This window comes from Sprattus sprattus, assembly GCF_963457725.1.
Source record: "Sprattus sprattus genome assembly, chromosome: 1".
Lineage (NCBI taxonomy): Eukaryota > Metazoa > Chordata > Actinopteri > Clupeiformes > Clupeidae > Sprattus > Sprattus sprattus.
In genome coordinates, this window is record NC_137920.1 from 21,173,779 (window position 1) to 21,196,417 (window position 22,639).

Below are 22,639 nucleotides of genomic sequence, written 5' to 3' on the forward strand. Positions count from 1 at the left end.
TGTGTGTTGTGTCTGAGGAGAAAAGTGTTGTTCTGAAGATAGTGTGTGAGTGTGAGTGTGAGTGTGTGTGTGAGTGTGTGTGTGAGTGTGTGTGTGAGTGTGTGTGTGAGTGTGTGTGTGAGTGTGTGTGTGAGTGTGTGTGTGAGTGTGTATGTGCATCTGAGAGAGTGTGTGTGTATGTGTTGGGGGGAAGAGGGGGTAGCATTTCACTGTTAATACTGGAGCAGCTGGCACAGTTTCAAGTCTTCTACTCTTCCTTCCCATGAATTGAAGATTACAGATTTTTTTTCCATCTAGCGAACTACGCCACAGATTACAAAAACCTGGTTGAACAAGTCCACTTTTTTAAGCTCCATAGATGGGGGGATGGCAGGGATGCCAGTGTGGGCATGAAGTTCATGAGTGTGAAGGGGTGAGCAGCCAGTTGTCAGGGCCGGTGAGGCCAGGTAAAAGAAGTGAACAACAGCAGACAAAGGAACGTTAGAGGAGTATTTAATGAGGAGCAGCAGGCAACAGAAAAGTCAAAAGGGAATGCAAAAATCCAAACTTCACAGCAGAGGTACAGGTAAGGATCAGGCAAAATCCAGTCGTCAAAAACAGGCTGAGAGGTTGGTACACAGGTAGGCAAAAACACAGGCAGTGTTACAAAAGGGACTTGACTTGACTCACGTGGTATTACAAAAGAGGTTAGCAACAGATAGGCAGATGGGCAAAAGTCTCCAAAACACTAGGCAAAGAACAGAGTCCAAAAACAGGCATGGGTCGAGAACAGGCTTGGTTGATAGTCCAGTGTAGTGATGGCAGTCTGACACTGAAGCGCCGTTACGTGATTCAAACCATTAACTACACGAACCATCAAACCACTGCTTCGAAGGTTGCTTTGGTACGGAAAATATCACGTGACATATGACGTGCGAACCAGCAACTGCTTCATTCTCTGAATGAACCAGCTGAGTGGTTCATAGCGCATCACACGGACCAGTCAGGTGCCGCTACCAACTAGCAAGAGTCTGAATAGAGGCGCCTTCAAAGCATTAAAAATGCCCTGACTGTTCCCTATCAACCATAACTTGTTGTTACACAAGCACACCCAACCTGTGCCATATTTTCCCAGCACATCCGAATCCCCAAGCACATGCACATCCTTTCCCCAAGCACTCTCTCCCCAATAACACAATGTACAAAAAATAATGAATCTTTATTTGCAAAATATATTTATATATCACAATCTTTGTTTACGGGTGCATGTGTGTACAAACATAGTGTGTGTGTGTGTGTGTGTGGGGGGGGGGGGATTTGGTGCGTGCACTGTACACTAGATTGTCATTGTCTTAATACCTCCTGCCACTGTCTAGCTGGGTTAATTTAGTTGCAACCTTGGCACTCCACCAGGAGAGGTCGCTGTTACTGAAGCTTCAAGTAATGAACCGATTTTTGAAGCAATGTGCCTAATGGTTCAATGCTTCGCCAAAGCTTCATCTGCCCATCACTAGTCCAGTGGTAGTCTCTCCAACAAGGCTCAGGATAACGACGCGACAATCTGACACTGAATGTCAGTCCTGGTGTGCTTTTAAAGCCGTGCAAACGAGAGGAGTGGAGTCAGGTGTGGCAGAGCATTCACCAGTGATTGGGTGCCTCGCTTGTCAGTCAGGAGACAGGGCAGAGGGAAAACCTGGCACGGAGCACCTGGAACAGCACTGATACAGATCACAGAGGGCGTGAACCAGGACGGGCCGTGACTAGGGTTGGGTACCGAGAACCGGTACCAATACGGCACCGGTTCCATACAACCGATACCTACCCGGACCGAAATGCAACGCAGATTTCGGTGCTTCCTTTCGGTGCCTGAGCAGATAATTTTTTTTTTTTTTTTTTAATTAAAATTTTTATAAATTAACAAAACTAGCGATAGCTAACGAGAAGTAACGTTAGTGGCGTAGATCTTTCTGAGTACGATCTGTATACTTTTTTGTGTTGATAACAGATTTCGTGGGGCACATATAAAACTGCTCCATCTCCCAATATAGACTCTCGCCTGTGTCGCTCACGCTGCATACCGTATGGGACTAGTGGAAACGAGATTTGTGTTGAGGAGTTGCCATGGTAATGGGTTGACTTGCGTGTGGTTTCGGTTTCAAGATAAGTGTGGTTGTTCTTAGCAGAAGTTAGATACGCTTTATTAAACGGAGAGCTACCGTCTCATCCAAAGATATTCCTTCTCAATGTGAGTTCTTAAGAGAGCACTAACTTGGACGCTACAATAACATTGCAACAGTCTGACAGCGAAGAGCAGGCAGCCTTGCACAGAGCAAGCACAAACAGAGCTAGCCATCAATATAACGGAGAAAATGTCGAAAGGTAAACGATCAAAAGTGTGGCTGTATTTCGCACACAAAGATTCAAACAACGCGACGTGCAGCATATGCAACAAGAGGCCCTGAAGCTAAACTTTTAAAGGGGCAGTACACATTCACGAAACCAGTGGGTTTAAATAAATGCAAACTAATTAATATTTGTTTTACTCTGAAGGCAAACATGCTCATATTTCTGCAAAAGTATTACTGAAGTGTGAATTGTGTGTACAGAGTTTGTTATGTATTTATTTATGATAGGTGAAAAATTCACCCTAGTTAGTTCAGGACTCCGGAGCTGCATGAAAGTACATTTATTAGACAGACAAACAACAACAATTGCAATTGGGCTCCCCTCCCAGCCGAGGCTGACAGTGAAGCCATGATAAACTCTTCGCACCAAGTTTATATAGTCAGAAGTTTAGCTTTGAGCAGGGATGATCACGTGGTGGATTTCTCACGTCCGAGGCTCCCTGTCTTGCAAGGATGGCAGTTTTGCACAAGGTCGGAAGAAGCACAGTTCCTTTCTTATCTCCTCTGGTCTAAACATGCTCTTGTTCATATGCAGACTTAGTGGCACCTAATATTCTAGGTACACACACACACAGAAAAGCTGTGCTCCTTCTTTCATAAGCACATAATTCATACAAGGAATATATTAATACAAGTCACTTGATTATTATATTCTTAAGTCATTAACAGTGTTTGGAAATAATCTCTATCAATCCCTCCTTTTATCCGTTTCAATGGATAATCAAAAATTACAATCAAAATCACAAATCATCTTTCTTAAGCATTAATTATCAATTTCAATGGATAACTTCAAAATCATCATTCTGAGCTTCATCACATGGATTTTCGGAACAGAGGTCATTAATGAGCATTGTTTCATCTACCTTAGTAAGTAATTATTAAGCAAAGTTTCCATCAGAGGCACAGGCTACGTATTTGTAAGGCAAGGTATTCGTCGTCAGCAGTTTTAATCATTCCAGCCACCATCTTCTGTATACAGGGTTCTACACAGCATGCACAGGTAGCCAACACACAAAGAATACCCAAAATCAATCCCACACAAGACATCAACATTCCTTCCCATGAGGAAAACATTGTCGACAGGGCACACATAAACCAATCATGCGTGCCAGAACTCGCTTGCATTTTATTTGTAGGATCAGATCTAAGTCTTTCCCATCTCTGGTGTTGTCAGGGACATGTGTGCAATATTGGTCAGTACCAAGCATGACACAAATGCCTCCATTCTCGGCAGTGAGGATCTCAAGCACAGCTGTGTTTTGCCGTGTTACCCTGGAGTTGGCGTGTAGTTCTTCTCTGATCGTTTGTAGTCCGTCTCTGGTCAGGTTTTGGAATATCATCTCAGCGTAGTAAAGGAAATTAATCCAATCTGTGTGTGCTCCGATGACGCACCAGGGGCAGAGGGTAGATGCCAGGCCATTTGCTGCTGGGTTCAATGCCTTGTAGTCGTCTGGAATGCCTCAGGGAATGCCCAGGCTGTCGAAACCAGATCCCGCTGTCTCTCCTCCCTCGTACGGAATGCATTGGAACGTTCCTCAGGTACTGGTGTATCTTGGACCTGGGGGTAATCTGAAAAGGTTGTACTAACATTGTTCAAGCACAAGTCCCAGACCAACCCACAGGCAGTGTAGCTCTTAGTTCACCATTCCCACATAACCACCACATATCAGCTATAGCTATATCCTGTACTTCAAGAAGTCTGCCATTCAAACACATCCCCGCAGTTTTACATTCAGATGAAGTATTTAACTGTATTTCTCTTCCATGATCAAGCACATATGTAATGGTTTTACATTGTGTCCAGTGTCCTAGGTGTGCATCGTTCTTTTCCCCAGGTTTTAAATAGCATTCAAACAGAGCATCTTTGCTAATGATGTGTGGAGGTGGTGAAGCATTGTCTGGCATGAAGGGCCAGTTAAAATGTGAACAGTGATGTTGTATAGCTATCATTTATAAGCATGTTATTAGACCAACAATGTAAAATCCCACCGTCGTTGCTAGGAGTCCCCCACATACTTTGGCCCACTTTGCGTAACCTCCCATGACTTTGCAGAGGAATAGACCTTTTACTCCACAATTTCCACTCGGTTCTAATCCCACAGGACAGTACTATATCTACTGCCAGCGTTTGAGACGAGAAGAATCTATACATCAACCCTCCTTTGTAGACTGGTCTTTCTGTCACTGCGGGCAATACCTGGAAACAGCAATGAAAGATGGTCCTTACTCCTCTGCATCCGCCATCTGCAGGCTTACCCGTTTACAGTGAGTCAGATGTATCCACGTGGCTCTCTCAGCTATTTTGACTGTGGTAGATGTTGACAGTAGCTCTTGGTATGCTCTGTCCCATTCGGGCAAGTGGAAATGTTTTCTTTTGATTTGACTGTTGATTAGGACAGTCTCCTGGCCCAACCTTGGATTCAGCCTCACAGTGTTCCTGTGTAGGGGGGAGAAGTCTGAGAGCATTTAGTTTCAAATATCATCTTTGCCAAGTATTTTCAATCTCTTTGTCTGTTTTAGCAAATGGTTTGAGAGTTTAGGCAGTATAGATTCTTCCATACATCATTTCAAACAGTGATCTCAACATGCATTCTTAATTTCACTAATTTCACTCTCGGAATTGGCTTTCAATAGATCGGTTCTTTCTTTTCTACCAGTCCGGCTGACTGGGGGTTGTATGAGCAGTGATTTGTCTATGGCTAGACAATATTTCTTTCTTTCGTTGGGATTTAACTCAATAAAATCTATAACTGAATGTTAAAACATCTTTCAAACTAAATAATGTAATAAGAATTAAAACAATATAAAATCAATGATGAATGATTAACCTTCTTTCTCATAAAATAAAAACAAGAAGTAAAAATATATGCTTACTATCCCCTCTTATTGAGGCATGTTTTCACCATGGCTCAATATTGCAGCATATGTTTTAGTATTGTGTGTTTTATTTCTTCAAATGTGTATGTGTCTCAGATGGTTGTTGCAGCTCAAAGTGTTTTACATAAAATTAATAAAAGCAAGCAGCAATAGCAATATCTGGAGTAAAATAATGGTCAACATCGTATCAGAACTTGATGTTCCAATAGGTTTCTTGGATTACTAAAATCATAATAAAAGAAATACAAGTAATAAAACTTTCTGCTTGGTTAGTGGCCTTGTCTGCTTTGTGGTTTCCCAATGAAACTCTTTTGCACCTGTGTGCACAATCAGGGCAATCAGTTCCGCTGCCTGTGCGGAATAGTGTGGAAGTAGTGGCTATGTGTTCAAGGATTGTTTGCTTGAACCATCAACAATGGTTATATCTCTTTTGGAATAGGCATATCTTGTAGGTCAGCTCTGGCTGCCATAGTTTTTATCTGTTTGTGCTGTACGTAAAAGTGTAGCTGGCTTAAATGTCACGCAGTGCTCAAAAGTGATATGAGGCTGTGAGAGCAAAACAGATTAAATAAAAAATAAGCATGTGGAACTTTCAGTGTAAGTGTCTGTTTAGTACAATAGGAGCAGAGGCCTGCACCGTCAAGGCTGCAGCCACTCCTGCTTGTAAACATTCAGACATTGCTTGGGCTACTGGATCTAGCCGTGTTGAATAATATGCCACTGGTCTCAATTTTAAGTCCCCACTTATGCATTAACACAAATATCATACAACCTTTTTCCTTTTTCCTTTTTTTTTACAGTCTACAGCTTGTACGAATGGCTTTGTCGTGTATATGCTAAGACAGTAGAACTAACCAATAGTTTCTTAATGTGATCAAATGCTTGCCTTCCCGCTTCAGGCTTTTTAATAATATCTCCAGCTGACATGGTCTGAGAATAAAGTAAACTCTGCAACATTTGTGTTTCTAACGCATGGTTAGGATTCCATTATCTACAAAATTAAGTTATTTCCAGAAAATGTATAATTTATTTCTTTGTGTCTGGCAAAGGTGCTTTTTAAAAGATAGCTTTACTTTAGTGAACCACAGCTGCTAATTTTGTGGCCTTGTTTCTGCTAAAATCTTCTTATCTGGAGAACAGCACAAGATGTTCAACAACAATTGACTGTCTCTCGAACTGTAGCTAAGTTTGAGCTCATGGCCTGTGAGAATATAGTCTTTTGAGCCAGCACTCAGCCCCCACCCATCCTGTGTTAGTCCAATGCATCAATCTAAGTTAATATAGTTAGTGTGTCAGGCTTACATTCTCTTTAAATCTTTTTTAGTGGCTAAACAGTGTATATTCTATGCCTAATAACATTTTGGGACACCATTGTTTAATTTATTCTAAAACCCATGTATTGTTGGAACAATTTTAATGCCCATCCCACATCATATCTCTTCCTAATAAGTTTGTAGAGCATGTTTTTTAAACATAATCTGCATTTTTAATATCTGTCCCGTTTCAGACTCTTCAAAAGTAATGGGTTATGTGTATGACTGCTTTTAGATGTCTCATTCTTTTTCTGTTCTGTGCATGTTATTCTCTGGTTACTGCTCTGCAGGCATCAAAGTCACACAAAACAAAACAAAACAAAAAATCATTGGCCCTCTTGCCAAAATAAACCAAAACAAACAATCATTGGCTTTCTTGCCACCATTAACGTAAGCTTTTATCTGTTTGGCGCAACCAATAATGCAAAAACATTTTCAAATCTGTGTTTACAATTTTCTTCTTGTTGTAGACATTTTAAATCCATCTCTTATTCCCTTTATCATGTACGTCCTCTGATTTTGACGCACTTTAACCCATTTTTAAGTCATTTTATGTATTTCTGTTAATACCTTTAACTGATATTGAAACCTAACCTTTAAATTACCTTTAGTTTATTCTTCACACTAGGGTTAGTTATGTTTCTATTTTCAGACTCTCATAGTTTGTTCTTCAGATCGCAATGCTGAGTCAACCCGAGCCCGACCAGAGGTCCTCCATCTCACTCGTTTTCTGAGGAGGTTGAGGCCAGGGAATTTCCCTGGGGTGATCAGTCCCCTACTGGTTCTGGGTCAAGGCATCTCAGTAATGAGAAATCTTTAATTACATAGATTATAACTATATTTATCTGGCTTTACCCATTGTAAAAAGTTTGTCTCAACCCCACAGAAAAATAACACACAAGTATTAGTATATTAGAGTATCTATGACTCTTTTTCTTTATCTCTTAAGGAGACTCCTTAAAATCCCAAATCTTGTTTCCACATATGTCTGTGCATTACACAGTCAGCATTTTCTTGTATTGCCATATGTTTCATGTCCCCATCTAACTGGGATATGTCATCAATTTTAGATCCCTTGTTTCCCATTTTTTCTTATTGTTAAAATCCGGCTAGACAGGTATGTCTCTATATGTTTCAGACTATATCCTTCTTTATAGCCCTTTTTTTCTTTTTTAACAATGCACCAAGAGGCCTACCAGAAGGCCCAACAGGAAAACAGAAAGTGAAAAGTGTGTTCCCTTCATTCAAGGCGAACAGGAATGTATACAGAAATATCCGGAGAAAATAGGCCTAGGAAGTTTTCAAATTCAGACACAAGCACTATCCTTCACATAAGGAAAATGGCATTCTTTACATATAACCTTTACCGTTTAAAACAAAACTTAACGGTACCCTTCCTTCCACCCTTCATACAAGGCAAACAACCGGAAGGTGAACAGTGCTTATATAACCATATAGCGCGCGCTATCCTTCACATAAGGCAATTGGCATACTTTACATATAACCTTTCGAACGGTACCCTTTTTTTCCCTTCAAACAAGGTGCTATCCTTCACATAAGGCAAATAGCAGGTACGTGAACAGTATTATATAACCTTAGCGCATCTCTGAATAGGAAAATTACAGACAGGAGTCTCTCTAACTCTTGCAATTCGTTCAACACACGGGGCAAACAGGAATAAATCCCTCCATGAACCTTAGTTCCCCTTTCCACCCCACGGCAAACAGGCAAAAAGTTAGTCACAAACCCCACCTGAAGACAAGTGTACGCAAAACCGAAACAACCAAGAACCACATACAAGCGTACACTTACAATAAAACAACCAATATACTCACAAACAGCTCGGAGTCCTCCCCCTATAGTCAAATTCAATTCCTTCACTCTCGGCTCTCCTCGCTGGCAGGCCCTGGCCTCCATCCAATTCAATTTGGAGGTCTTTGGAGTCTCGTACTCCTCCATACGGTTCAGGTCCTGATGATTAGACCAGCAAGGAGAGTCGAAGAGGTTGTTGGAATCCCGGACGAGCCCCCAATTATGATAGGTGAAAAATTCACCCTAGTTAGTTCAGGACTCCGGAGCTGCATGAAAGTACATTTATTAGACAGACAAACAACAACAATTGCAATTGGGCTCCCCTCCCAGCCGAGGCTGACAGTGAAGCCATGATAAACTCTTTGCACCAAGTTTATATAGTCAGAAGTTTAGCTTTGAGCAGGGATGATCACGTGGTGGATTTCTCACGTCCGAGGCTCCCTGTCTTGCAAGGATGGCAGTTTTGCACAAGGTCGGAAGAAGCACAGTTCCTTTCTTATCTCCTCTGGTCTAAACATGCTCTTGTTCATATGCAGACTTAGTGGCACCTAATATTCTAGGTACACACACACACAGAAAAGCTGTGCTCCTTCTTTCATAAGCACATAATTCATACAAGGAATATATTAATACAAGTCACTTGATTATTATATTCTTAAGTCATTAACAGTGTTTGGAAATAATCTCTATCAATTTATATTTATTTAAGTATACTGTAAACAGTTGTTATAAGTTAATATATTGTTCATAGTTTGAAGTTAAAAGGTTTGAAGCCAAGTGTTTTGTATTTATTTTTATTTATAGTATACCTCAAACAGTTAATATATTGTTAAATTTAAAGAAAACTATTTGCCTTGGCAATAAATAAGCCTAATGTCTTTAATTAAAAAAAAAAAAAAAGTATCGGTTCTGGCACCGTTTAGGCACCGGTATCGTTTTAAAAGTATCGGTTATGTACCGGTATCGGAAAAAACCCAAACGATACCCATCCCTAGCCGTGACACCAGTGGGGATGACTGCTGTCACTGAATGAATCTGCACCCATCATCACACAGTTGTGAAGTCATATTTACATGGGCCTACACAGGTGAACACAGTTGACTACTAGTAAAAGAGACATAGAGTAAGTCAAATGAAAAATAGTTTGTTTTCCAGGACAGAGCAACTGCCCTTCAAAATTCCTGTGCACGTCCCTGGCCAAATGGCTATTCTTTTAGGAGGTTTACCACTTGTTTTGAGTTCACCTAGTCAGGTTTGTCACTGAACGCCATTCTTAGAATACCCTAGGCCTACTGAAGAGAGGCGAGCGCGCCCTGTGTCCTGCGGCCACGCCAGTCTAGTCAGATGGGTTCCATGGCAATTGTTGTAAAATAGTGCGGCTCCTTTAAGAGCCGCACGTACAGGGTGGGTGTGGCAGAGCGAGGGAGTGAATGGTTTTGAGAATGGTTTTGTGTGAGCGACCGGAGCAAAACCTATGTGCTGTAACTTTATGTCGGTGTGTAGTGAATAAATCCGTAGTACAAAACACAGTGGCGTTTTGTTAAAATGTAAGCCTATTTCTTATGTTCTCAGGTTACATGATTGTAAATATTGTTTACTCTTAGCGACACAAGAGGGCGCAAGAGCACACACACACTAATTAATGTGATGAATGTTCATGTATTGTTTGTGACCTAATGGACTTCCCGTACATGGACATTTTTATGCGTGACTTTTTATATTCCAGTCAGTCCGCGCTCAACCCAACTGGCAGATGGCCACATTTCATTGTTCTAAAATAAATGTCCTTAAATGAGAGAAGTCGTCAGTCTCCTTCCTATGCATCGTCAGCAGCACCACTCTGCTGATAAAACTCAACAGGTTATGGGCCCAGGAGACATTTGGAGGAGAAGATAGTCGACGAAAGCCAAGAAAGTTGCAACGGATCGCGTGCTGAGGAAGGCTGCTAACCTGAGGAGAGGGGCAAGCTAGCATGGCAGAGCAACGAAGGGCAAGTAGCAGCAGGCTACATCGACTGGTATTCGACGGCGACGAGGCAAAGTATGAAGTTTGGGAAACTAAATTGTTGGGACACTTTCGTTTATTAGGGCTGAAAGACACTGTGTTGAATGAGCCAGTAGCAGCAGCTGAAATAGCAGCAGATCCTGATAAAAACGCGGACGCGTATGCAGAGTTGATCCTACTGCTAGATGACAAAAGTCTGTCTCTGGTAATGAGAGATGCGCAAGATGATGGCAGAAAAGCGTTAAATATTCTGAGAGACTATTATGCAGGGAAGGGAAAGCCTCGTATAATTAGTTTGTACACCACGCTGACCTCACTTCAAAAGTCCATCGGCGAAAGTGTAATGGACTATATCATAAGAGCAGAGACCGCCATAACTGCCCTGAGAAGCGCGGGAGAAACGCTGGGGGACAGTTTGCTGGTGGCTATGGTGCTGAAGGGATTGCCAGAGAGCTTCAAGCCATTCGCAATTCATGTGGCGCACGCCTGCGACAACATCACGTTTGCTGACTTCAAGACCAAATTGCGGAGTTTCGAGGAAACCGAGAACATCAGAGCAACCGGGTCAAACGACGACAGCGTGATGAAGACCCAGGGGAGAGCCGGACGGCAACCTCCCAGTAGCAGCGCACATGGACCGGGCAAAGGCGACAGCGAGATGGTGTGCTTCAAGTGCGGGACCAAGGGGCACCGAGCGAGAGCGTGTCGACAGAAGACGTGGTGTAGTGTTTGCAAAAGTGACACACACAGGGACGCGACATGCAGACGAAAAGACAAAGACAGAGACCGAAGGGACGGCGTAAGCAAAGTGTCGGAGAATGCTGAGGTAAAGGAGGACTTCGCGTTCAAGATGGCGGACGGACGGGCCAGTGACCAGCGGCAGCCGGCGCGCACCATCCAGGAGAGGGGCCTGATGGTGGACACCGGGGCCACATCCCACGTCATCAACGACATCGCCTTGTTCACAAGTTTCGACAGCACCTTCAGGCCGGAGACTCACAGCGTCGAGTTGGCTGATGGGACCAGATGCAGCGGCGTCGCTCAGCGGAGAGGCACGGCAGTGGTTACCCTCATCGACAGCAGTGGACGGCGGTGCAATGCGAAACTGTTGGACGCTCTGTATGTGCCGTCGTACCCGCAGAACATTTTCTCGGTGAAGGCAGCAACCACAAATGGGTCCACAGTCGTCTTCAAAGAAAACAATGATGTCTTGATAACCAGATATGGTACCAGGTTTGACATTCATGTGTTTGGCAGGTTGTACTACCTGCACACTGAGATTGAGTCAACTGATGGTAAGTGTAATGCAACCCACGACATCCAAGCTTGGCATGAGATACTAGGCCACTGTAATTATGATGATGTGCTTAGGTTACATGATGTTGTTGATGGTATGCAGATCAAGGGAAAAATGAGTAAGCCTGAGCAAGAGTGTGAAGTGTGTATTCAAGGGAAGTTTACACAAACTAGAAATAGGAACCCCGATGCCAGAGCAAAGGCTCCTTTAGAAATGATACACACAGACCTTGCAGGTCCAATAGCCACTGAGTCATTAGATGGGTACAAATATGCACAGTCTTTTACAGATGATTACTCAAATGCATTGTTTGTATACTTTCTAAAGAAAAAGAGTGACGCAGTGCATGCAACTGAAAAATTCCTTGCAGATGTATCCCCTTATGGGAAGGTGAAGTGTATGCGATCTGATAATGGAACTGAGTTCACAGGTGGTGATTTCCAGGCGCTGCTGAGGAAAAGCAAAATTAGGCATGAGACGACAGCTCCGTACTCACCGCACCAAAATGGAACAGCAGAACGTGGGTGGCGTACTCTTTTCGAGATGGGCAGGTGCATGCTAATTGAAAGTGAGTTACCAAAACACCTTTGGCACTACGCAGTACAAACAGCGGCAATGGTACGCAACAGATGCTTGAACAAGCGCACAGGGCTGACTCCTTACGAGATGTTGACAAACAAAAAGCCCAATGTGTCCAGAATGCAACGATTCGGATCTGTTTGCTACACTTATAAGCAGGAAAAGGGGAAGCTTGACTCCAGGTGTGATCAGGGGCGTTTTGTGGGGTACGACAAAAATAGCCCAGCGTATTTAGTGTATCACCCAAATACAAACAAAGTGCAAAAACACAGGCTGGTGAAATTTGTGAGCAAAATAGCTGCAGAAAAACAAACACAGACAGATGAGCCAGATCTAAATGATGACAGTGTGGGGCACAGAGTCAGGACTAGGGGGACGCAGGGGGTCAACAGGAGTGCAGAAAAGGCTCTAGAACAAAATAAACCCGGTAAAAGTCCACATTGCGATAGTCCAAGGTTAGCAAATGAGTCTACTGAGCATAATGAAACTGGAAGTGTTACAAGCGTCGATCCTGAGAGTAGGCGGTATCCAACAAGAGAAAGGAGGGCACCAAATTACCTAGGCGAATTCGTGACAGAAGACAGTGATAGTGACGGGATGCATGTCACAGTAGACTACTGCTGCAGAGCAGTTTGTGGCATTCCGCAAACTTATGGTGAAGCAATGGAGTCAGACAATTCAAAAGAATGGAGAAAAGCAATGAATGAGGAAATCCAGTCTCTAAATGAGAATAAAACCTTTACCCCGACAACACTACCCGTGGGCAAGAAACCAGTGGGGGGTAGGTGGGTTTACGCAATCAAGTCTGGTGTAGATGGGAATGACCAGTACAAGGCTCGATTTGTTGCCAAGGGCTACAGCCAGAAAATGGGGGTAGACTATGGGGAAACGTTTTCACCTACAGCAGATCTAACCAGTGTTAGAATTGTGCTACAGAAGGCAGTGCAGGAAAATTTACTGGTCCACCAAATGGACGTTAAAACCGCGTTCTTACACGCCCCCATCGACCACGAAATCTACATCAATCCACCAGAGGGCTATGAAGAAAAAGAGGGTGTAGTATATAGGCTAGAGAAATCGCTTTATGGTCTCAAACAGTCTGGAAGAAACTGGAACAGGGTTTTACATGATTGCTTAACTGAAAATGGTTTCACACAAAACCAAGCTGACCACTGTGTTTATTCCCAAGAGTCTAAAGAAGGGAAAGTGATCATAATTGTGTGGGTAGATGACTTGATCATCGCTGCAAGCGATGAAGGGAAACTGAAAAAGGTGAAAGGGATGCTTGAAGAGCAATTCAAGATGAAAGATTTGGGGCAACTCAAACATTTTCTTGGTATTGATTTTGATTTGTCTGATAAATGCATTAAGATGTCACAAGAGAAGTACACTTACAAAATTCTACAGCGTTTCAACATGTCAGAATGCAGGGTGAGAGATACTCCTTGTGAGCAAAAGCTCGAATACAGTAATGATGCAGTTAAAATGACAGATATCAGAATGTACAGAGAGGCCGTGGGCAGTCTGATATACCTGACGACCTGCACTAGGCCTGATCTGAGTTTTGTGGTGAGCAGGCTGTCACAGTACCTAGCTGAGCCTACAGAGGAACAATGGGTTACTGTGAAGCATGTCCTGCGATACCTTAAAGGTACAGCAGACAAAGGTTTAACCTTTAGGAGAAGCACTGAGAATCTTGGTATAAAAGCCTACAGTGATGCAGACTGGGCGGCTGATACCAGTGATCGCCGCAGTACCACAGGATACTGTGTTAGTCTTAGTGAAAACAGTGCACTTGTTTCATGGAAGGCAAAGAAGCAACCTACTGTTGCACTTTCCACATGCGAAGCAGAGTATATGGCACTTGCTTCTACTGTTCAGGAATGCCTTTACCTACAACAATTACTGAAGAATATGGATGGTTACCAATACACACAAACGGTAATACACGAAGACAATCAGGGGACGATTGCTCTTGCCAGAAATCCTGTGAATAGAAAGCGTTGTAAACACATAGACATTAGGTATCACTTTATTAGGTCTACTGTGAATGAGGGTAAGGTGAATTTAATGTATTGTGCTACTGATGAAATGGTCGCTGATGTGATGACGAAGCCTGTCAGCAAGTTCAAACTGGGAAAGTTTGCAGGTCTTCTTTTTGGTGACTAATATGTGTAAGCCAAAGGTACACATTTGTTCAATCTTGTTTTGGTGTTTTTTGTGTTACCAACCTGAGTACAAGTGGGGGTGTTAAAATGTAAGCCTATTTCTTATGTTCTCAGGTTACATGATTGTAAATATTGTTTACTCTTAGCGACACAAGAGGGCGCAAGAGCACACACACACTAATTAATGTGATGAATGTTCATGTATTGTTTGTGACCTAATGGACTTCCCGTACATGGACATTTTTATGCGTGACTTTTTATATTCCAGTCAGTCCGCGCTCAACCCAACTGGCAGATGGCCACATTTCATTGTTCTAAAATAAATGTCCTTAAATGAGAGAAGTCGTCAGTCTCCTTCCTATGCATCGTCAGCAGCACCACTCTGCTGATAAAACTCAACACGTTTTATTTGTTAACCAGCAACAGAGTGAAGGAATAGGGAATTAACCCCGAAGTTATGAACGGTAAACTTCGGCCCTGCAGCATTTAACAAAGTCTCCCCTGCTATCTCCAACCACGGTCAGAGACAGACTAGTTAGACAAGTTAGCACAATGTTCCAACAGAAAAGTTAACACAATGTTCCGAAAGCCCGCTGTTCCGAAATTGTGAGCACAGCAACGAGAACCACATGAACATCCCAATGAATTGAACACACAATCATAAACAGATAAATGCATTTATTTCACAAGCATGAATTTTAATTCAGATTATTATTATACACACATGGCATTTGCATCGCGATGATAACAATACTTGTATGATAGCCAATGCATTTAGGCTAATGTATTCTTTGTCAGTGCTTGTAGGCCTAATGTCCTGCGACAATCTGTCAGTGTTTTCCTTCGCACAAATGGTACCATAGTTGGCTAAATTAACAAATATTGCCTAGGAAAAGTAATATGCGTGATAGCCCGGTAAGCGTCTCTGCTCCGCTGCGCAAATTAAATGCTCTGCGTGTTTTGTGCCACTTAAAATATTTCTAAATTAACCCAGGGGGAATATTTTTCGGAATATTGAGATTTCGGAATATTGGGCTTTCGGAACACTGGGCCGTCCCTGCACGCCCAAGCATCAAAACTAGGTTCATGAACTCCTGCCACTGCGCTGTGGTGTCTAGTCTGAACCAATGTGGGTCCAAAGTGTAGGCTACCGCAACTTGTTTAATTTTCACTCAAATATTATGAGTTTAATGTGCTATGATGAGAGGCAATGACTATTATGAACCAAATAACATTTTACGAGTGAAGACGTGTTTAATATCGCAAGGCGACAAAACACTTTAATATGAGACATGGTATGCATGGCATTTTCAACTGCCCTAAAGCTTTGCCTTGGTGAAAAGGAATTATAATGAGTAGCGGATCCAGATTGTCACTGCTAAATTCTTTGCTACTGGTAAATAATTTGACGTTGAGCCTTGTGTCGACGTTTAGGCTTATGCTGTTAACCGTTTACAACATTATTAAACATTACGTTAAATAAACCAACATTTTAGTGACGCGTGCGCGACTACGTCTACTCTACGATCCGGCATCGACAAGCGGGGGAAGTAATTTGGGACGGGACGGAAGTGAATCCGTTGCCTCTGTTATTTCGTGTGAATCATGACATTACCAGCGTTTGGTTCCACCAGTCTTATTTCGGAAGACCTTCTGCAAAATTAGTCTAACGTTTGTTCCTGTTCTGGACTTGGTATTATCATAAATAACAGTGACAGTCCGAATGAAAGGACGGGACCATTTTGAACATGTCGGTAAGCGAAACGATGTTTTTTTTTTTCGAAAAATGTCTGCCCGCCTGTCAAGTAAAACTAATACATGTCAGTCTATTTCTAACATGCTAGCAACCTAGCTAATATTAGCCAACTATTAGCTGCAACCTGGTGGAATACGTGCTATACCCCACGAATGTTAACCCAACCGTGGCTTGCGAAAAGTTTGTCAGTAAATTACGATACTTTTGTCTTGTGGTTCTCTCTTCACAAACGTCTATGGAGCACACTGACTGACTCAAGCCAACTCATCAGTGTGTGTGTATTAGCGAGCCCGTTCACGAGTCTGACAGGCACAGGCCAACTCACCAGTGTGTGTTTAATATCGAGATCGAGGTGAATGACCAGTGAGTGTATATTAGGGAGCCCATCGCACACACACACACACACACACACACACACACACTCATTGTCTTGCACACGCACACGCACACGCACACGCACACGCACACGCACACACACACACACACACACACACACACACAGTGTTCTCAGCCTGACGTCTGTGAAGCATTCTGAAGTGTTCCTGTGCTACTCTGCAGCAGAACTGTTGCCGTGGTGATGCCCAGCCGGTCTGTGGGATGGTGGATACGTGCTCTCCCTTCGTGACGGAAGACCGCCTGGAAGTGATGACCGATGGTGGACGAGTGGAGGACTGCTCAGATGGGAGACGAGTGGAGGACTGCTCAGATGGGAGACGGGTGGAGGACTGCTCAGATGGGAGACGGGTGGAGGACTGCTCAGATGGGGGACGAGTGGAGGACTGCTCAGATGGGAGACGAGTGGAGGACTGCTCTGATGAAGGACGAGTTCAGGTTGTGGGCCTTGCGGACTGCTCGGATGAAGTCCTGTTGAACATTCTGCTGCATGTTCCACCCCAGGACCTGATCCTGAATGTGGCTCGTGTGTGTAAGCGTCTGCACGCGCTCAGTAGAGACAAGAGCCTCATCAGCCGCATCAGTCTCACCGGGCAATACAAGGTAAGATCTCTCTGTCTCTCTGTCTTTCTCTCTTTCTCGCTCTCGCTCTCGCTCTCTCTCTCTCTCTCTCTCTCTGTCTCTCTCTCTGTCTCTCTCTCCATCAGTCTCCCTGGGCAATACACGGTAAGATCTCTCTGTCTCACTCTCTCACACTCCACCCCTCTCTCTCTCTCTCTCTCTCTCCACCCTTCCCTCTCACTCTGTCTCTCTCTCCCCCCCCCCCTCTATCTCTCCCCCCCCCCTCTCTCTCTCTCTCACTCTCTCTCTCTCTCTCTCTCTCTCTCTCTCTCTCTTCTCTCTCTCTCTCTCTCTCTCTCTCTCTCTCTGTCTCTTCTTTGTCTCTTCCTCTAGGTGAGTGATGAGTGTGTGCGTTCTGTCCTGAGGCGTGTGTGTTCTGAGGTGCTGTCTCTGGACCTGTGGTCTCACTCTCTCTCTCTCTCTCTCTCTCTCTCTCTCTCTCTCTCTCTCTCTCTCTCTCTCTCGCTCTCTCTCTTTCCCCCCCCCCTCTCTCTCTCTCCCCCCCCTCTCTCTCTTCCCTCTCTCTTCCTGTAGGTGAGTGATGAGTGTGTGCGTCTTGTCCTGAGGCGTGTGTGTTCTGAGGTGCTGTCTCTGGACCTGAGCGGCTGCTACTGGCTGTCGTCTGCGTGCGTGTGTGAGGCGTGGCGCTGCTCGAGACTGCGGCGTCTGGACGTGTCGGGGTGTGTGTTGTCTGCGGGGCGCCTGGCTCGTCTCCTGGCCGGCGCGGTCGAGCTGCAGGAGCTGGCTCTGGACGTGGGCCGGGGGTCGGACCTGCAGAAGCTGTGTGCAGACGGCAGACGCACGCTGTCTCGTCTCCGCAGCCTCACGCAGACGCTGCTGCTCCCCTCCTACGGCGTGCTGCCCCTGTGCCCCGCCCTCACCAGGCTGGAGCTCCGCCTGGAGGTGGGCGGGGCCTGTGATGGGGGCGTGGAGCTGGCTGTCAGCCAGAGCAGCGTGGCGCACTATGAGAACCTGAGCTGCCTCAGCGCCAGATTGGCTCCCGGAGCCGCCAATCGCACGCTGCTGGCCCTGCTGCTGGCACCTCTGAGCGTCCGGCCAATCACACGGCTGACACGCCTGCTGCTCTCCGCCCCCGGATCCGCCCCTCCACGCCCGCCCGCCCTCATTGGCCTACTGGACAGCCTGGGGGAGGGGCTAACGCAGGGGAACGGACCAACCACAGCGCTGCAGCTGCCTGGCTCCTGGTTGGACGGGGCCGGGTTGGGGCGTGTCTTATCGCGGGGATGCCCGGCTTACATCAGCTTGGCTCGGGGAGGCCCCTCCCCCTGTCTCCCGGACTACGACCTCAGCCCCCTGCGGAGCCTAAACCTGAGTGGGTGTGGCCAGGAACTTGATTGTAATTGGCTGCGGGCGCTCTGTGAGTCCTGCCCGATGCTGCGGCACCTCAATATCAGCGGGATGCACTATCACCATGGCGACAGGGGCGCTATGGCAACAGCAGAGACACACCCCTGCAGCGTTCTGGCCCAGCTCACACATCTGCTGTCCCTCGCGCTGTCCGTCTGCACGGTTGCCGAGGGTGACGACGGAACCTCTGCATCGCCGCGGGAGACCGGCCCCCTGCAGGGGCTTCGGAAAGCTCGGCGTGTCGGCGTGGAAACCCACCGGCTTGAGACCGACGTAAAGGGTAATATTTTATCCCAATTGTCATCTCTCTCTCTCTCTCTCTCTCTCTCTCTCTCTGTCCCTCTCATACCAAACGAGTATGAGATATAAGATATGAGATATAATTATTGACTATGGATATGTTTAATAAATTAACTCCTAATTCCTGATACTATCAGACGCCATAGGCTCGTCGTCTTCATCGGGGGGCGGGACCTGTCAGCTCCGGCGGCTCCTGATTGGCTGCTCCCGTCTACAGGAGCTGGAGCTGGTGGGGGTGGAGTTCTGCTCGGCCACGCCCCGTTACGACCCACCCATCCGGAAGCAGGCGGTGGGGTGTGTGTGTGCCCGCGGCGTGTCCGAGCGGACGGTGGCTGCCCTGGCGATGAGGCCCTCTCTCCGCGTGCTCACGCTGGCAGCGTTGCCAGGGTTACGGACGGGCGCCAGCCTGTGCCAACTCACCCAGCACTGCGCCAACCTCGCCTCACTCTCCATCGCCAACCTGGGCAACACACACACCGTGTGCTACACACACACGCTTCTACAGGCTCTACCCCACTGCCAACGTCTACGAAACCTACGGTACACACACACACACACACACACACACACACACACACACACACACACACACACACACACACACACACACACACCGTGTGCTACACACACACGCTTCTACAGGCTCTACCGCACTGCCAACGTCTACGAGACCTACGGTACACACACACACACACACACACACACACACAGGGATTAAAGTATTCCGGCACCGTGCCGGATTTCCGGCGTGCAGAGTGGGGCTAAAAAAAATATTTTATTAAAAAAAAATCGATATCATCACTTTGGAGTGTATGGGTTTCGTCTGCCAATGATATAAAAGGAGCACAACTCTCCCGCTCTCAAAATAGCATTATTCAGTCCCCCCAGGATTTTGCGGGCCTTTTCATTAGTTGCGGCCTAAAATTACTGAGTTTGCAGGCGCTTTTCCAAAAAGTGTTTTGTTGCGGTGAAATTGCGGGTGCAAGTGAAAGTTGAGTTACAAAGTTACTAACTTCCCTCTTTGTAATTATAATTGAGTTATTTGTTGAAAAATAAATAATTAATAAACAAACATTCTCTAAAGAACCAAATCGTTGAGAAATGGTCCTCGAAATAACCTTACCAACATGCCACACACAATATTACCAGGACTACAAAAATGTAGCATAATAGGCTGTTCTGCCCTCTGCTTTTACTTTGCGGCATTCAAATGTTCGTCTCGTGGGAATGGCAACAGCTGTTAGACAGTTATCTAGAAATAATAAAATGTTATGAATATCTCAGCCTACACATAAAACAACACATTTGCTATCCTTGTTGATTTATTTTATCCGTACAGGAGTTTATGTTGTTTAATTTCATTTATTAATTTAAAGTCTTCCAATTTCATGTAATCCATTCTGCTACCTTTTCTTCAATCCAAAAGTAATGTTATATCTCCATGGCAACAGCTCTCGAGGGTTTGGGAAATATTCAGATGTATTGCTTCATTCATTATTCACAGCAAAATATATAATGTTCATTATATTTCATAGCTCTATTACCAGACTCTATGTAAAAAGGGGCACGCACACCTTGCGGAAAATTATAAAACATTGAAGCCAGATCTATTTCTGAATCTTCAGTGGACATGGGCTGCGTTTAGTTTCCATGCCTGGTGTAGCCATTCTCATTGTTTACAACAGATTAGAACTCTGCTAGTGTCTGCACCGTGTCCGCAGGGTAGGAGAAAGTTGTGGGAGATGACAATTATTTGTCAAATTTGCGGGAAAGTTGCGGCGATGTGTTGAAATTGCTACATTGCGCCGAATTCGCGGGTAATCGTTGAATTCGCGTGAATTGGTGCGATCGCGACATCGCAAAATCCTGGAGAGTCTGATTATTAGCCAATCCTGTTACCTTTCAAGGACAAAGCTTAGCAGCTTTACTTGATCAAAAGAAAAAGTAAATGCTACATGTGTTAGTACCATATTGTAGTATGAGCAGCCCTACTTTAATGCTAACACTGTGTGTGTGTGTGTGTGTGTGTGTGTGTGTGTGTGTGTGTGTGTGTGTGTGTGTGTGTGTGTGTGTGTGTGTGTGTGTGTGTGTGTGTGTGTGTGTGTGTTAGCATTGAGCAGCCCTACTTTAATGCTAACGCAGCGTTCTTCGAGGCGGTGGGGGAGTGTCGTGCGCTTCAACGTCTCTGCATCGTCTCCCGAAATGGAACCTTCACTCCTGTCGCCGTGGCAACCTTCATGCAGCGCTGCACTGAGGTCATCATGTGTCACCTGCTCATGGGCGGAACCCTGGTGGCCTGTAGAACCCTCCAGAAGAGCCTGATGGACAGGTGTGTGTCTGTGTCTGTGTGTGTGTTTGTGTCTGTGTGTCTGTGTGTGTGTGTGTGTGTGTGTGTGTGTGTCTGTGTGTGTGTCTGTGTGTGTGTCTGTGTGTGTCGGTGTACAGTGCAGCTTGCAAGTATGTGATTCTATGGGGTTCACTTACTTTTGCATGTACACTAATTCCATGTTTTATGTACACACATAGCACACAAATTGAACACACATACACACACATACACAACTTTCCTTCCCTTCCCTTCCCTTCCTAACTTGCAAGTGGTTCACATACTTTCAAGCGGAACTGTATGTGTCTGTGCGTCTGTGTTTGTGTGTGTGTGTGTGTGTTAGGGCTGCAACTAACGATTATATTGGTAATCGATTAATTTGTCGACTCAAAATGTTGGAATTTGAATTCAAATGTATTAACATGTTTATACAAATGTTATCATCATAATAAATACATATAATAGTAATACAAATTGAAGTGCATGTAAAGTTTTAAAAGTAACCCAAAAAAGCAATCAAGCCCCTGCAAGTGAAAAAAAACTCAATAATAACAGGGCTGCAAATTACACTCAATTTCAACATATTAAATATTTTTCCAAAATATTTTGTATAAAGAATGCTAAGTGGAGTAGGTTTACTATTCAGAACAAATGAAAATACATATGTGTGTGTGTGTGTGTGTGTGTAGTCTCTCCATCTCCAGGCCTTCTCTCAGTGTGGTGGTGTTTCCCCTCCTGCACGAGGACCTGCCACAGGTGGTCAGAGAGATTCCACTCACACACCTGGACCAGATCACACTCTACAAGAGCCGTGTCGCTCAGCAACCACCTGCTTGAGAGAGAGAGAGAGAGAAAGTTGCAAGTGTTTGTGTGTAGGAACAATAATAAATACAAACTTTTGTTGCTCAGTATTTGGATTGTTCTTAGTAGATTTGCTGACCTACACACACACACACACACACACACACATACACACACTAGAGAATGGATACCGACACCCGAATACTCCACGGCCGAAGTAGATTACATGTTTTTAACTTCAGGGTTAAGGAAGACAAACACGGCAACTTGTCAACAAGTGAGGAATACTGGTAAAAATCAAAGTGTTGTAGCGCTAGCCAGCCAGTGACTTGTGACGTTCCTTGTTATTGCCATTCAGTCTTAACATCAGTTCAGATTCATCTGTAGGCTACCGCAATTTAGTTGCCCCATAATGCCGTGCGGCGGGCGCATACTTTTCTATGTGTGATGCACTAGCGCTCACTGATATTCCCTTACAATGTTCCTTACAGTTTTTATTGCATGTCGTTGTGCTGTGTTGGGACTGAGTTTATACAGGTGTGTGTGTGTGTGTGTGTGTGTGTGTGTGTGTGTGTGTGTGTGTGTGTGTGTGTGTGCGTGTGTTTGTGTGTATATGTGTGTGTGTGTGTGTGTGTGTGGA

At 44.8% G+C, this 22,639-nt stretch overlaps 1 protein-coding gene across 1 annotated transcript; it reads left to right on the plus strand.

Annotated features, from left to right (window-relative positions):
* Window positions 1-16,062: 16,062 nt before the first annotated feature.
* fbxl18 (F-box and leucine-rich repeat protein 18) lies at window positions 16,063-22,035 on the plus strand (the record flags this gene model as incomplete). Its single annotated transcript, XM_080847677.1, has 6 exons — window positions 16,063-16,188; window positions 16,749-17,186; window positions 17,739-18,852; window positions 19,010-19,412; window positions 20,983-21,201; window positions 21,888-22,035. Exons 1-6 carry the CDS (start codon window positions 16,183-16,185, stop codon window positions 22,033-22,035), a joined length of 2,328 nt encoding a protein of 775 aa, XP_080703803.1. The 5' UTR covers window positions 16,063-16,182.
* Window positions 22,036-22,639: the final 604 nt, after the last annotated feature.